This window comes from Rhinolophus sinicus, chromosome 6 (genome assembly GCF_057876585.1).
Source record: "Rhinolophus sinicus isolate RSI-liver-muscle chromosome 6, RSI-T2T, whole genome shotgun sequence".
NCBI classification, from domain to species: domain Eukaryota; kingdom Metazoa; phylum Chordata; class Mammalia; order Chiroptera; family Rhinolophidae; genus Rhinolophus; species Rhinolophus sinicus.
The window spans coordinates 29,765,376-29,780,634 of NC_142506.1; the positions used below are offsets into that span (position 1 = coordinate 29,765,376).

The 15,259-nt window shown below is 39.5% G+C and overlaps 1 protein-coding gene across 3 annotated transcripts in view; it reads right to left on the bottom strand.

The window, feature by feature from the left end:
- The window catches only part of GRHL2 (grainyhead like transcription factor 2), a 151,486-nt gene that overhangs the window by 88,324 nt on the left and 47,903 nt on the right, over positions 1-15,259 (bottom strand). For all 3 annotated transcript variants that reach the window (XM_019754156.3, XM_019754155.3, XM_019754154.3), the window contains exons 3-5: positions 13,090-13,157; positions 8,299-8,692; positions 2,485-2,540 (exon numbers count right to left, since the gene is read on the bottom strand). In XM_019754156.3, coding sequence (XP_019609715.3) covers positions 2,485-2,540; positions 8,299-8,692; positions 13,090-13,157 — 518 coding nt within the window. The remainder of the gene's footprint in view (positions 1-2,484; positions 2,541-8,298; positions 8,693-13,089; positions 13,158-15,259) is intronic.

The window sequence follows — 15,259 nt, forward strand, 5'->3', positions numbered from 1 at the left end:
AATATCATTTGAATGAATATTAACCAATATTTACTCTATTTCAGAGACAAAACACAGCATATGGTAAAAAAAATAAAAAGAAAAGATGAAACCAGACCAAAGGTCACTGCTGGTACAACGTATACAACATTCCTAACAGTGGCCTATAAACCAGGTGGTTTAGAAGGGGAGAAAGTCCATGAAGCTCCTGGCCAGTTGTGCGAGGCGGTGCCAGGAGAACCTCTGTTAGGTCTCAGCTGGCAATCAGCAATGCCTGAAGCTTAAGAACTGATAGAATTTGCCACTTTTACCCTAGCAACAAACCAAGGGTGCGAACACTTTTGTTCATGTACATGTTCACTCAGGAACATTTGTTCCTGCTACACTGCAGGATGGCATACAGCAATGATCCAGTGACAAATGCTTTGTGTATTTTCTGAATCATCAGAATCTCTTCATTGTGTCTACCTTTTTTTCAGCTCTTTAATTTCATAGTCTTTAAAAGGGTGGGGGCAAAAATAACTCTCAAAGTTTGCCTCTTTATTAAAATGGCCTGCTTACAAGACTATTAACATACCTCTCTATGATAAATATTTACGCAATATTTGATTTTTTAACTTTTATAATGAGAAAAAATTTGAAGGACAAAATAATATTCCTCTTCCATGATAAAAATCTTAGGCTTAAGCTGATAAACTTAAGCAAGTGCCAGAATATGTGTCTTAGAACAGGGTGGGAAATATATCATTCAAGACAGAATCAATTCCACTGTCATTTTGCCTGGAAGAAGCAATTTCAATATAGCCATTGAATCATAAAATTTGAGCCCTGGACAAGATATTAGGAATCGCCCAGACGGGTAGCTTGCAATTTGTCTGGGGCACAGATTGCTTCAAAAACAAGAAGGAAGCTGTGATCCTGTCCCAGAACAAAAGCACAGATGAACATAAATTGTTTCGAATATAATTTCAGGGGTTTGCATCCCCCAAGTAAACCATAACAGAGGATGAGAAACACCTTCCTCATTTCACAGCTGAGAAGAGGCTGAGAAACTTGCTCAGTCCACTGGACAATGATGGCAGCAGAGAGAGAACCCAGGGCAAGGGACTGGTAGATTGATGCTCTTCTCACTAACCTGACAGCTGATTATATAGTGAACTGATCTACAGCATGCAGATTATACATGCATTTCCACATTTTAAAAGGCGATTTGGAACTCTAGCCTTCCTGCCTCTCCACACACCCAAATTCTGACTAGGTCGATCTCGGGAGGACGACCGAGAAGCTGAGATTGGAGAAAGGCCCTGAAGGAGCAGCAGAACTTCACGTGGAAACAGAGACTAGAAGAGGCCACACACGTAAAAGCAAAGGGGCAAGAAACACAGTGAGAGACAAGGGTTAAAGTAAAGAAGAGCCAGCAAATAGAGGGTCCTGACCACCTCCATAAAGAACTCGTGTTTAATTCTCTCTGAGATGGTGAAATCGCTGGTAAGTTTTGGAAGTGGGAGAGAAGAATAAACTTCTTGCCATTCTTTCCTATCTTCAGACATGGTCACAAACCAAGGTCTTTGGACATCTGGCCCCTCTACCTAGAATGTTCTTAATTCTCTTTCCCTGGAAAACTACTGCTGCTGCTAATCCTCCAAGAGCCAGCTCTGGTGCCATTTCCTGGGAAGCTCTGCCACCCACCGTCGGCCCTACCCAGGCCTGCAGGCCCTCTCAGCTTTCTGTTTGTGTACTGCTGTAGCAGGGCTCATCACTTAGCAAATGTACTGCAATTTGTCTGTCATCACATTTGTCTCCTCCAAAAGTCTAAGGGTCTTTTGCAAGGAGAGGTTGCCTTTTATCCCTAAGCCCTATCACATTGCTGATACACGGACGGCACTGGTGTGTGGGCTGCCTGGTAGTTAGAGACGTGCAGAGTGGAACAGAAGGAGAAAGGAAGTGTTGGCGGGGAGATCCGTTATAAGGCAACAGTTCAGGAGAAAATGACAAGAGTATGTTGGAAGGGACAAAACAGGTAGAACAGAACACTCAGCACTGGGCAACTGACGTGAAAGCACTACAGGAAGGCAGGCAGACCCTTACACCTCTTGAGTGGGTGACTAGGAGGGTGGTTACGTCATTTGCCACAATAGAAAATAAAAGCAGCAGACAAGATGAGAAAGAAGTGGAGAAGGAAGGGAAGAAGAGGAAAAGAAAGATAACGAGTTCCCTTACGTACCTGTTGGGTGGAGGGACACAAGGTTGAGGTTCAGAAGAACACCTAAGAGGGGGTGTCTAGTCAACAGAAGGACAAAGACAGGGCAGAGGCCTCAGGAAACTGGTCAAGACTGGAAATCGTAATTTTTCAGAAATGATTTGTGCAAAGAAAAGAATTGAAGACAAAAGCAAATAAAATTGTTCAACAAAAGTATAAAGAGAAAAAAGGTTTAAAAGTATAACTTGGGAGTACATTTAAAGTGTCATCAGTTCATCATTTTCCAGGAGCCTCTGATAACCTACCTCGATGTCTGGTCATACATGTACTCCTCAGCTCCAACTGAAGCACTCCGAAATTTCTGCAAAATTTTAAAGTGATCGAAATTAAAACAAATAGGTGAGTCATTGTGACAAATAAAAAAAGTGATAAATGAATCCAAACTGCTTTATCCTCACTTTAGAAAAGAAAATTATACACTTTTGGTATTATGTTTTCAACTACAGTGAAAATAGTTACCATTTGTGCGTAGAACACACATGTCACCTGCACAAGAACTACACTCAACAGAAAATGCATTTGTATTTTGTACATTATTCACATGTCTGCAGGTGTTCTTAACGTGTTCGTAGGAACTGAAACTGTTTCTTCAAACATGTAAGACTCCTCTTCCATTATCTCTAACTGTTATTCCAAAGTAACAAATTCTGAGTTAATGGTACACTAATTGTAGAGAAACCACATATCCTAGCAAAAGCAGTACAGCAGAGTGGTTAGGAGCAGAGTTTCTACAGTGAGACTGTGTAGGGTCAAGTTCTAGCTCTTTTGCCCCGCTACCTGTCAAAACTGACAGAAGTGCCATATTTTCTCCATTTGTAAAATGCCTATCTATTGTGAATAGGATTAAACGTGCTAATAGAGGTAAAGTACTGGAACAGTGCCTGGGACATAGTCAGCACTATATATGTGTATTAAATTCTGTTACATAGTAATAGCTTAACCATATTCCATGGCCTTCTCTAAGATCGTCATTGTCACAACACTGCAAGTTTTGGGGGGAAACTCTAAGTCTTAGTATTACATGTGACAAAGCTTGGGTCTAGAGACGTTCATTTGTTGTATATTTAGTATATTTAGTAAAACGCCGATTGCTACATTTCAGAACTTTTTAAAAAGATGCGCAAAAGCCCTAACTCTTGATCCTAAAATGAATATAAGAGAATACTGATGAAAAAACCCTTGATTGACCGCACAACACCTGGTCCTTCCAAGGCAACCTTTTTTCAAGTGTCTCTTTCGAAAAAGCAACGTTCCCGCTTCTCATTTCTCTGCCATAAACTTCTATTCTTTGGCCAGCAGTTCAAAGGGTTCCTTCTCAGGAAAGGGTTACTCACAGTTATTTTCCAAACTTTCTTCCCAATCCTTAGCCACCAGCCACCATCTCTAGAATTCAGTACACCCTTAGATCACAGTTTATATGATCCTTATTTCTATCCAGTCTTATAAATTCCTTGGACCCAAGAAGATAGTTTGTTTGCCCTTCAAAGTTTACCCAAATGCATCCTAGGAACATTTCACAAATACTGTTGATTGGTTCAGTAATCATGACAGAGGATCAAAGATTCAGATTTATGTTTCTTTTATAATCTATCAATCAATCAGCAAAGCACTTAATAGGAATTTTTCTGGGACCTCACCATCTACTTGGTGCCAGGAGAAATACAAAAAATATGTAAGACACTGCCCTTTCCTGAGAACGACAAAAATTGGTTGAGGGGATGGATAAATTCACATGAAAAAGAACAATAACAAAAGAAACTGAAATACCGCAAGTGACTACATATGAAAGTCTTTGTTGAATCATTCATTCATTTATTCATTCACTCAGGTGTCCTCACTAGAAAAGCACAGAATGGGCATTACTGGGAAGGAAAGATCAGCAAAATTATAATAAGATTTCATGGAGATTGTGAACTTTGCTCTGACCCTTGGAAGCTAAAGAGAACCTGGATTAATTGAAGAAATGAGAGGAAGTAATCCAGGTGAGAGAGGACAACCATGATTTAAGACAAAATGATGGGTAAAAATGTGGTACATAAAAGGGCCAAGGACATAGGCCTCACCTAATTATGAAGGGAGCACCTGAAAATCTAGCTCTTCACTGTGTAATACAGTAACCACTAGCCACATGTGCTGAAGTCAATTAGAATTAAATTAAACATTTTTATTCAGTTCCTCAGTCAAACAGCCACATTTCAAATTCTAACTTGACACATACAGCTAGTAGCTACCATATTATAGAACCTGAAAGAAAATTGCCATTGTTACAGAAAGTTCTACTGGGTAGGGCTGATCTATGAAAAAGTATTTACACTTAGTATAGTTAAGAATTAGGAAATTTTGGAGTAGGAGAGTAACATGATGAAAAAGGAGTTTAAGGAAGTGACTTAAAGATAGAGGCGATACATTTCCAAGGTCTTCTTTGAAGAAATATGCACTAACCCTTAAAAACATGGTGAAACAGTATTAATAAACATGGCCTTGAATGAATTTATTGTCCATGACATAGAGCTCTTCAGCGTGAGGACAGGCTGGCCTACTGAAACATACTGGGCTTATAAATTCTATATCTAATCCCCCAGTGGGTGATGTGAAAAGGTGTGATATACTCAGTCGTTGAGACTCTAAGAGACTGTCCACTGTAGGCTGACTGAAATAAAGAATCTTACTCCAATAACTATGATTGTATGTGAACAAAAACTGTGAAATATATATATATGATTGTATATGAACAAGAACTGTGAAAAAAATAGTTGATATGTTACAGAAACAGAATTACTGTTTTCAAGTTTAATTTTTTTCCTTAATTCTGTTACAATTTTTATAATTAAAAAAATAATAAATGTAGAGTCCACTTGGAAAATATCACGATCCTTTATGCGACCTGATCACATTGATGGGACACATGGCCCTAAATAATTTAGTATTAAATGTTAGAACCAGGGTGGCAGGTTGGCTCAGTGGGTTAGAGTGCAGTGCTCATCACACCCAGGTTGCCAGTTCAATTCCCACATGGACCAGTAAGCTGTGCACTCCACAAGTAGATTGAAAACAACCACTTGACTTGGAGCTGATGGGTCCTGGAAAAACACACTGTTCCCCAATATTCCCCAATTTAAAAAAAGAAAGAAAGAATTAGAACCAAAATATTTGGGCCATCTGCTTATAGTTACCAAGTTTCCACAAGTGTTTGGAAACCTTTTAATATAATTTGTAGGATGCCAAAAGGCAGGCAGACAGCCAACATCATCTTACTGTGATTTGATGTACATTTCTTAATCATTTGGACCAAACTACTCCATTCCTGATACCACTACACACACACACACACACACACACACACACAGAGAGAGAGAGAGAGAGAGAGAGAGAGAGAGAGAGAGAGAGAGAGAGAGAGAGAAATGAATCAGTCCCTAATAGCAAATGAAACTTGCTAATTCAACAAGGGTCCTAGACATTTTAAGAGTTTGTCTAAAAGAAGTACTAGATAGTAGACAAATTTTCCTTAGTGACATTACTCTGAGCTCACCTAATCTTATAACCTGTAGGCAATGCAATGGCTAAAGATCGTAAGAAAGCATTCCATTTAATTCACATCAGACTGAAATACAACATGCAGTGTAAACACTGATTTCCAAGACTAGCAGAGCAGCTAAAATATCCAAATATTCCAAATTCAGTGGGAATAATCTTCACATTTAGTTTCTGGTAAGTTACTTTCTCATGCACCTCAAAATAAAACCCAAATATTATACAATAGCTTCCTTTCACAAGACTCTTTATCTACAACACGACACAACTGATAACACATCCCTCAAATAGCATGATGGTTCCGTTGACATTGGACCACATCCATGGACTCTTCTGTGACTAATGGAGTATTTCTACACCATGGGAGAAAAATATCAGTGGCAACCCTTTAGTGAAAAAGCATGCACTTCACATTCCCACGTGGAGTGATTTGCTTTTCCTAAGGAAGTACCCCTGGCTGCTTGAGGGCAAATCAAATATTCAATACCAAAGACCCTACAAATCCCTTGCTTGGTTCAAAAAAAAAAAGGTTTGCTAACTATTTTAAGGAATACAGCACAGAAAGCTATGGGCACTAACCTTAAGAACTTTTTCTTTTTTTTCTTTTCTTTTTTTTTTAACAAGGACATTGAAAGTTTGATTATAATGCTAACAGAGCCCAAGAAATACAATGTCCTCTTAACAGTCGGGAATTTATCATGTCTCCATTTCCTGATTTCATAGAATACAGCAAGTACTCAGGAAAGATTGGTGCCAGCAATGGAAGGGCTGCTGGTGTAAGTTGTCAACCCTGACTTTCTACCAACGCGTCAGAAAGCTAGTCCTTTCTGTTTCTCTTCTCCCCATCTGAAAGGTAAGAAATGCCTAATGACATAAAGGACACTCAGATTGAAAAAACAAAAAAGTGGGTGAATCACTGTTTTAAGCATGGAACCACTGAGACTAGAAGACCCCACACAGTTCCTCTGCGAGAATAGAGGCAATGGCTGTGCATACGGGTCCTGGAGGAGACAGCTCGTGACGAGTCCTAGCCCTCCCACTAACTGCAGTGATGCTCTCTGCACCTTAGTTTCCTCATTTGGGAAATGGAGACGACGATAACAGTACCTACCTCATAGGATTTTTGTAAGGATTAAACGAGTATGTGTCATTTAGAATGATGCCCAGCACATAGTATGTGACGATTAAATGTTTATTATTTTTAAATATTATTGTTTAGGGATGCAATCTCAACCTCAGATAGCTGCATTCTGTCCCAGTGGCAACTAAATGAACAGGAGGCTGCAAAAACTTGGCATGCTGCCATCAACCCTCCCTGCTCTTTAGGAAATTAGAAACCACAGGTTTGTCCCTTCTGCCATTGCATTGGTGCAGGTGGACTGAAAAAAATGGGAAGCCAAAGACAATCATCTCAAATGCAGAGGCACTGCACCTAAATGTTGAAGCAGCTGACCTGAATTTTAAAAACTGCCTTACCTATTCTGTGTCAACAATTGGAGAGATGAGCCACAATATATAGCAACTGATATTATACACCATAAATCGTGATATATGCTTACCATGGACTACTACTTGGCAATATAAAAAACAACTATTAATACAAGCAACAGCTCAGATGAATCTCAAAAACATTATGCTAAGTGAAAGAAGACAACACAGACAACTATACATTCTATCGTTCCATTTGTATGAAATTTTAGAAAAAGCAAAACTAGACTGACAGAAGGCAGATCAGTGCTTGCAAGAGCAAGGGGGAGGAGAGGGCTTCAAGTGCAAGGGGAATCAAGGGAACTTTTAGGGTGATGGGACTTTCTATTGATTCTGATGTTGGCTACACAACTGTATACAATACCTACAATTTCAAACTGTGCACTTAAAACATGTGATTTCAAAACAAAAGGCAAGAAGAGATCATTCTTTCTGTAAATTCTATGGGCACATGAGAAGAATATGTTGTCTCTATAAGGTATAAAGTATATGTATATATATGTGTATATATATATATACATATATATGTATGTGTGTGTATATATATACATATATATACGCACACACACACACACACACACACTTGATTATTGAAAATACATATTCTTTCTTGAGTATTCAGTCAGACAAGGTCACAAAGAGTAGTATTGTTTTAAAAAAGAATGGGCCAGCAACATCTTTAGCTGCCACTGGAAGGTTATAAACGAGATGAGATCAAGGTGAAAACTTTACATAGTAGGAAGTTTCCACACAAACGTCTCTTCATTCCTCATAAACATTTAATTTTAAGACTAAAACTAAAACAAAAGTATCTCTCATCTGAGTCAAAAAAAACAGAAGAAAAAAAAACAAAGGAAATATTCCTCCACTCACCTAGACCAATGGTTTATTAAAACCTGTTTATAATGAAAGATATCAACAAACACAGTTTTAAAAATAACCCTAAACTCACAGTTGAATTCATTTACCCCACTTAAGAAGCAAACAGAGAAGAAGAAAAAAAACATAGCTGGTGGTTCTGGGTTTGGGTTCCAACTCACCTCTGTGGTCCCGTCTTTGAAGCTCTCGCTGTAAGTGCTGTCCGGGGTGCTACGCTGGTCATCCTTGAGGTAGGAGCTGTGACTGGCCATGGATGGCACGCCATACGGAGTCTGTTCAAAGATAACCACACGCTGCTCCTGACCATCTTCCCGCGGGTAGTGCACAGGCGGCGCCATGAAAACCGGGGTGAAATCTTCAGCTTTCACAACCGTGATTCCCGACACAGGGATGATGGCAGGGCTCTCGGGGATGCTTGTGCCATACTGTTCCCGTTTTGAATTCTCCAGGTGGTCTTGATTTAGGGAAAGGTTCACTGGAACGGTCTTTAGGACCTGCACTCGGTTTTCTCCTCCACTCACATTACTCTGGGCTTCACTGGTGCCGAGACAGTTTCTGTGTGTTGAAACCCACCCCGCAACATGGCAGAATTAGAAAAATCACCATTTTGCAACTCTTCATAAAATAACTGAGGCAGGCAATAATCAGTGAATGCAAATGCTGTTAGAGAAAAGACTGATGGTGAACTTGACAATGGGGTGCAATGGATCTTTGCATCACTAGAAGTAAGACAACTATGATACACATGTGTACCTCATGGTATCATGCAATCAGCCCCACCTATAAAGTGCTATTACAAAAAAATAAAAAAATAAAAGACCTTAAATCTAAGCAAGCCTTTTATATCTAACTTCCAGCTCTCAGGAAATACAAGAGCTAGAAGAAAGACTTAGACAATATCAAAAAGAAGCAATCAGACAAACCAGAATGTAACACATCTTACTGACCTGGTTTCTTCAATAAGTCAGAGGCATGAAAAAAAGAAGGGCAGAAGGCTCGTTCTAGATTTAAAAAGATTTAAAAGGCATAACAATTAAATATGACGAGTAGATCTTGTTTGGATCCTGATCTGAGCAAACCAAAGAGGCATTATGCAGCAATGAGCTTTTTGAGGCAATTGAATGTGAACTGCGAGTTAGGTGATATTAAGGAAGTATATTACTGTAGTTTAGTTAGGTGTCATCAGGAGTTTGATTATGTAATAAAATGTCCTATTTTTTTTAGAGACCCAAATCATAAGTAGTTAGAGGTAAAATGACATGATGCTAGGACCTACTCTAAATACCATCACAATAAAGAAAAAGAAAAAGAGAAAGAGAGAAAAGGTAGAGATTAAGCAGGTGTCACAAAAAGGTCACTGCTGAACGTGGAGGACGGGATGGGTGTTTGGAGGTTCACTATACTGTCCTCTTTACCTCAGTATATGTTTGAAAACTTTTAAAAGAAAACATTTTAAAATAGCTTTTTTAAAAATGAGGGAGGAAAACTAACATGGCAATTTGAAGGGGGTGGGAAGAATATTTTTCACTGTTATGTGCGCTAAACTCAAAATTTAGAAATTCTAGGAAAAATAACACAATAAAAATTTATCATTAAAATATTTTCACTAAATTAAGAAATAACATAAGCTTATTGACATCCTTAGCATTGAATTACTTTGGGGGCTTGAAGAAGTACTATAACTGAGCTTATGTAAAACAAGATCTTTCAGCTCGCAGACATCCTAGCTGGTACAAAACACAAGGACATTAATTTAGAAAATTAACTCTTGTTAGGCTAGGGTGAAATATTTTCACTTATAATAAGGAATTCTGGGAAAGAGCAGAAGCGAAGAGACTCATTAATGGAAGATTATTATTGATAGCAAAATGATTTTACTAGCGAAGCCCCTGTGGTCAATAAAATCTGGGGCCACCTCTCACTTATTTATGGATTATTCTGATGGATATAGAGAAAATATATGTTTTGCATGGAGCCCTGTCTCCAATGTCTGCTTTTCTTAAACCAGCATGTTTTTTCTAGGGTTTATCGGCATCTCTCATGGAGAGAAATATTCTAATAAAATTGGTTCTTCCAAGAATTGCGTTCTCCTGGCTCCTCTCCGTAAAGGAAGTCCATTAGCCTCTGAGGTTGCCTAACTCTCAAGCAGAACTTGGCATTTCAACTTTGATTTTTTTTCAGATAAAACTTCAAAGTGAAGCTTAAGGAAAGAATGGCTCCACATGAACAAAGCCAACAGAAAAATATCTAAACTTCTGTGAGTCTGTCACATATCTGTAGAAATCATTCTAGAAAATAATCCTTTAAAGAATAAAATCTCAAGTCTACAAACATTCTGGCTTTAAGTAATAACCTGCTTTCAGGGCCAAATCAATCAGTGAATCTGTATATAAGACACAGTGAAAATTTACAAACGATGTTTAATCTGTATCCAGTTATCTGTAGGATGCCAAACCCAGACCACCCATTTATATCTGCATTTCCTAAACCCCATTATTTAGAACATTGCATGGAATGTTAATAGATGTTCCTCAAAGAAAGGAGTGCCCGATAAAATCAGTATTAAAAGAAAACAAAAAAACATTGCGATAACAAGACCACCCTGGTGGGTCACAAACATCATGAATAAGGTAAAGGCCCCCCAAGTGTTCCTTTCACCTGTTCAATTGGAACCCAGAATTTCTGAAATTCATTTTACCTCAGGCTCTTTTGTGGAAAATTAACTATTACTTGTAGATAATGTCCTGCAAATTGGGTGTAGAAGGATTAGTCTACATTGATTAGCTACCAAAGTAATGACCCTGTTTCCAAGCTTCTGGGCTTTTTGCACAAGCAGTCTTATTGTCTTTGCCAAAATGTTCAAAGTTAACCAACTGCACTATAGTTAGAGTCCTGCTTAGTCCAAATTTCTTAATTCTTTAATTCATGCAAAAAGACCTGAATTCTAAATAAGAAACACAAGTCAAAAGACTTGGGGTATTCTTATAAACAAATAAATAAGCAAATTATAGAGTTATATACATTTATTGATTCGTTATTACTATATGACAGGGAGATAACTGACTCAGCACCATAATGTGTAACTATGCCTCTGTAGGACAGCACTGGCTTTCAAAGCTGATGCTAGAGAACTTCAGAAAAACATTCAAAACATAGATAATTTGAACAAAATAAGAATTGTGAGATACTGACTCACCTGCGATAGAATTTAAAACTGAACAAAATATTATAAAATGAGAAAAATTGCAATGCTAAGAACGGTGCATTAAATATGCATTTTTAAAATTTTTGGATCATGTCTTTGAGATTCTACTTTTCAAAGTAGCAATTTCTGTATACAGTTGTACTATCATGCTAGCACATGGCACTTTAATTTATGAATGCACTGCAGAGCTAATGACATCCTTCCAAATTACACTGAATCAGACTCAACTAGGTCATAATTAGTCTATACAAGGTGGTTTTGCCTATACCTCAGCTGGCTGTTTTAAAAGATGCTCCATTGAAATCACAAAAATAACCATGAGCGGCTGTCACTCTTTCATGGTGTTCTAAAAGATGCTTTAAGAAAACATGGCCTCTTTTGTCTATTAGAATGCAGACAGAGTACACATCTTAGATTTGTTTTTCCCTGACCCCTCTATGATTGCTGGTATAGGACTTAGCAGACAGCATATGCTTAGTTTAATAACTACTGGCTAGGTGGAAGAAAAGTTACAGGACCTGAAGAGTATCAGCCTCTTTCTCCCTGTCATCACTGCGACCAACTAGGGCCCAGGGCCCCAGGGCAGTATGGAGCATCAGAAGATCCCTGTGGAACTGCAAATCAGATGCAGACAGGCTTAATCTTCCGCTGGGGTGTACCTTGGAGGTGATACACATAGCCCAGAGCTGCTGGTTGGTGGCATGGCCCCCACTGCTAGTCATATAACAAGATCATAATGTCATAAGCAGTTCTTATCAAAGCCAGGTAAGATTCTGACATATGTGCTTAGCAGGGGATATCATTTCTCTTGGCTTCATATTTCCAAATTTGAAAAAACAAAAACAAAAAACCTTCCATAGAAAAGCACTGCGGCATCTCCATCCCTCTGCAGGGGAAGAGATGTATTTGATTGGTGAGTTTGGAGAAGTAGCTGAGCAAGGTGATTCAGTCCCTTCGGGTTTCCTCTTTATGTCTGGATCACCTTGGCCAAAGAGTGGGGACCCTCTAGTCATCCCTGCCATGTCACAAGTGGTCTGTCCCTTCAGGGAGGCCTGAAGTCCTGCCTGGGACTACATGAGTAAGCAAGCGAATCCAAGGCAGGACTAAAATGTTACAAATTGTGGATTCAAAATCAAATTATCTAATTGGCTTCATCAGATATAAAACTGATTTTTTTTTTTGCCTTTTTAATTTCAATCTGTCTGACTATGTCTTGTTTTCCAATTGGTTCTCATTTCAGGATTGCAGTAAAGGGGTGTTACATAATGATCTCCTGACCCTGTACCCTAACAGTTTTGGCTACTACCCAGGGCTTCCTCCCTGGGCTGAGAAAGGGCCCTGCTTCCTTCCTCTCCCCTCATCAAAAGCAACCTCAAGTGTCTCATCCACTCAAGGGCCTGGTCTCGGTTATCCAGCCATGGGATTGACAGAAAAGCTGATCCCAGCAGGGTCCTGTCGCCAACATACCACCTCTAACTATGGCCATTTTCAGCTTCCTTGGAAAAGGGTAGTGTATCAAGAGCCTACTGGAAGACCCTTTGGATGACAACCCAAAACTGCAATTTGCTCTCCCTACTAAGAGATCCAGTTTGGGTCCAGCCTCCAAAGGACAGATAGAAGAGGCTATGCTTCTTGACCCCATCTCCTCTCAACAAAAATCATAGTTTAATACTGTTGTTTTCAAAAAACATGGAACAAGAGTTATTTTGGGAGCCAGGCATAATCCTGTACATAACACTGTACCTACCTTTTGTCCTGGTCTTCTTGGCTGTCGCTTGCTTTGCTTACAGACAGCAATCTCTTGTCTCGAGGAACCTGGAAACATCAGCAACAATCAATCAAACTTACACAGATGTAACCATGACAATGTGCAGAGCTAGATACCAGCATAAGCAAAGAAACCAAAATGGAATGTTCTCCAGAAGGTGGCAGATTTGCTATAGCCATAAGATGGTTAAAGGTTAAATAGGTGGCAATAACAGTTCACCAGACAAACGGGGTGATTCTAAACAAAGAACCACAATAGTCATGATTATGCTGTGCACTGCTGACACAGCCCACTCTCCTGGCCCTGAGCGACTCCTGAGCCCTCCCCACCTTGGGAGTAGACGGGGGAGTGGAACACTATGACTGGAGGGTGAACCCAAACATCTGTGCCCTGGAGCAAACAGAAATCATCCTGGAGTTACAACAAGCATCCTGTGAAGGAACAGGGACTGACCCTCTACTGTGATGAGGGACCTCGGGTGCTGACATGAAGGGGAGCATGGCGCTGCACTGTCCAGTAAGAGAGCAGCCTCTGATATACCTGGACCACCTTTACTCACCCTCCCTCCATAGCTCAAAGACTTGCTTCCACAATTTCTCTTCCAATACACTTTTATTATTGTCTTCACAGCCACAATGCCAACACATGGCCTGAAAGACTACTGAAAAAGTACTACTTGAGAGAAGGGGGATCCCCACCAGCTGCGTTTCTGACCATCATCTAATCACCCTACTGCAGCTTGAATTTTTTGCATATCTTTGCCATGGTTTCAAACATGGCAATAATAGGTTTGGATTTGTTTGGTTGGTTATATAATTTGGGGGGTTTTGTTCTGTTTTGTTCTTCCAGCCAAATTCCCTTGTACCCAAAATGCAGTCGTCACTATTTTGACATAAAAGAACATTTATGAGAAGCATCCCTCTTCTGAATTCCCATAGCAACTCTCATGGTTTCCACTCCTCTGAATATATATACCGGCCAAGTCGCTGGACCAGGGAGGCAACGTAGCAGGGTGGCTAAGAGTCGAGACCTAGACCGGATTGTCTGGGTTCAAACCTCCAGCTCTAACTCTAACTAAACTCTGCCTCACTTCCCTCATGTATGAAACAGTCTTACTGGTAGTTTTATACCTCACAGGGTTTTTAGTAAAGTTAAATGAATAAATTTTTTAAGCATTTAGATTGTTTGATACTTTATAAATATTTGTTAAATAAAAATAAATCAATTGTAAGTCCTTCATTCATGTCAGTGTTGAGGGTCTACAATGTACCGTGTAAGCGCCAGATAGAATGAGATGAATAAAACATAGTTCCTATCATCTATTGAAGATAGAAAATTTCAGTACCCAGCACACCCCTGTTCATAACAGCATTATTTACAATAGCCAATAGGTGAAAAGAACCCAAATGTCCATGTACAGATGAACGGATAAACAAAATATAATATGTAGAGAGAGATATATAGATATAGAGACAGAGATAGAGATAGAGATTATATAGATATACAGATATAGATATAAATACAGACACATACACACACACACACATTATTCAGCCTTAAAAATGAAATTTTGATCCCTGCTATAATAAGCATGAGACTTAAAGACATTGCATTAAATCCTATGTGACTTAAATCTGTCTACTTCTCTCTGGATGCCTACCTCCTGGTTCAGCCTCCAACACCTCTTCCTAGGCTGCTGCATCAACCTCCTAGTGGTCTCCCCTTCACTTAGTCCCTGCAAATCCATTCTAGATTCATTAAGATCCAGAGTGATCTTAAAAATGCAAGTCTGGTCCCATTATACTGTTACATAAAACGCTTCAATGCTTCCCATTATTCTCAGGAACATGGCCCCCAGAAAGTCTCCCACCTCAGCGTGGGTGGCCCCCATCACTGCCATGCATATGAGGACAGCCACACTGCATCTCAGACCGTGCAATGCTCCTTCTCAAAGCAGAGCCAGCACACAAAGCCGTCTCTGCCTGCAACATCTCCCACTCCCCTGCTCCACCCTACCTATGCCTTCTCCAGGCTAATTTGTGAGCATACTTCAAGTCCTATCTAAATGTCCACATCTGAAATCTGCCTATACTCTCCATATAACCATGCATCTTGTGCATGGTTATATCCCATGTGTGTGGACTGTAGC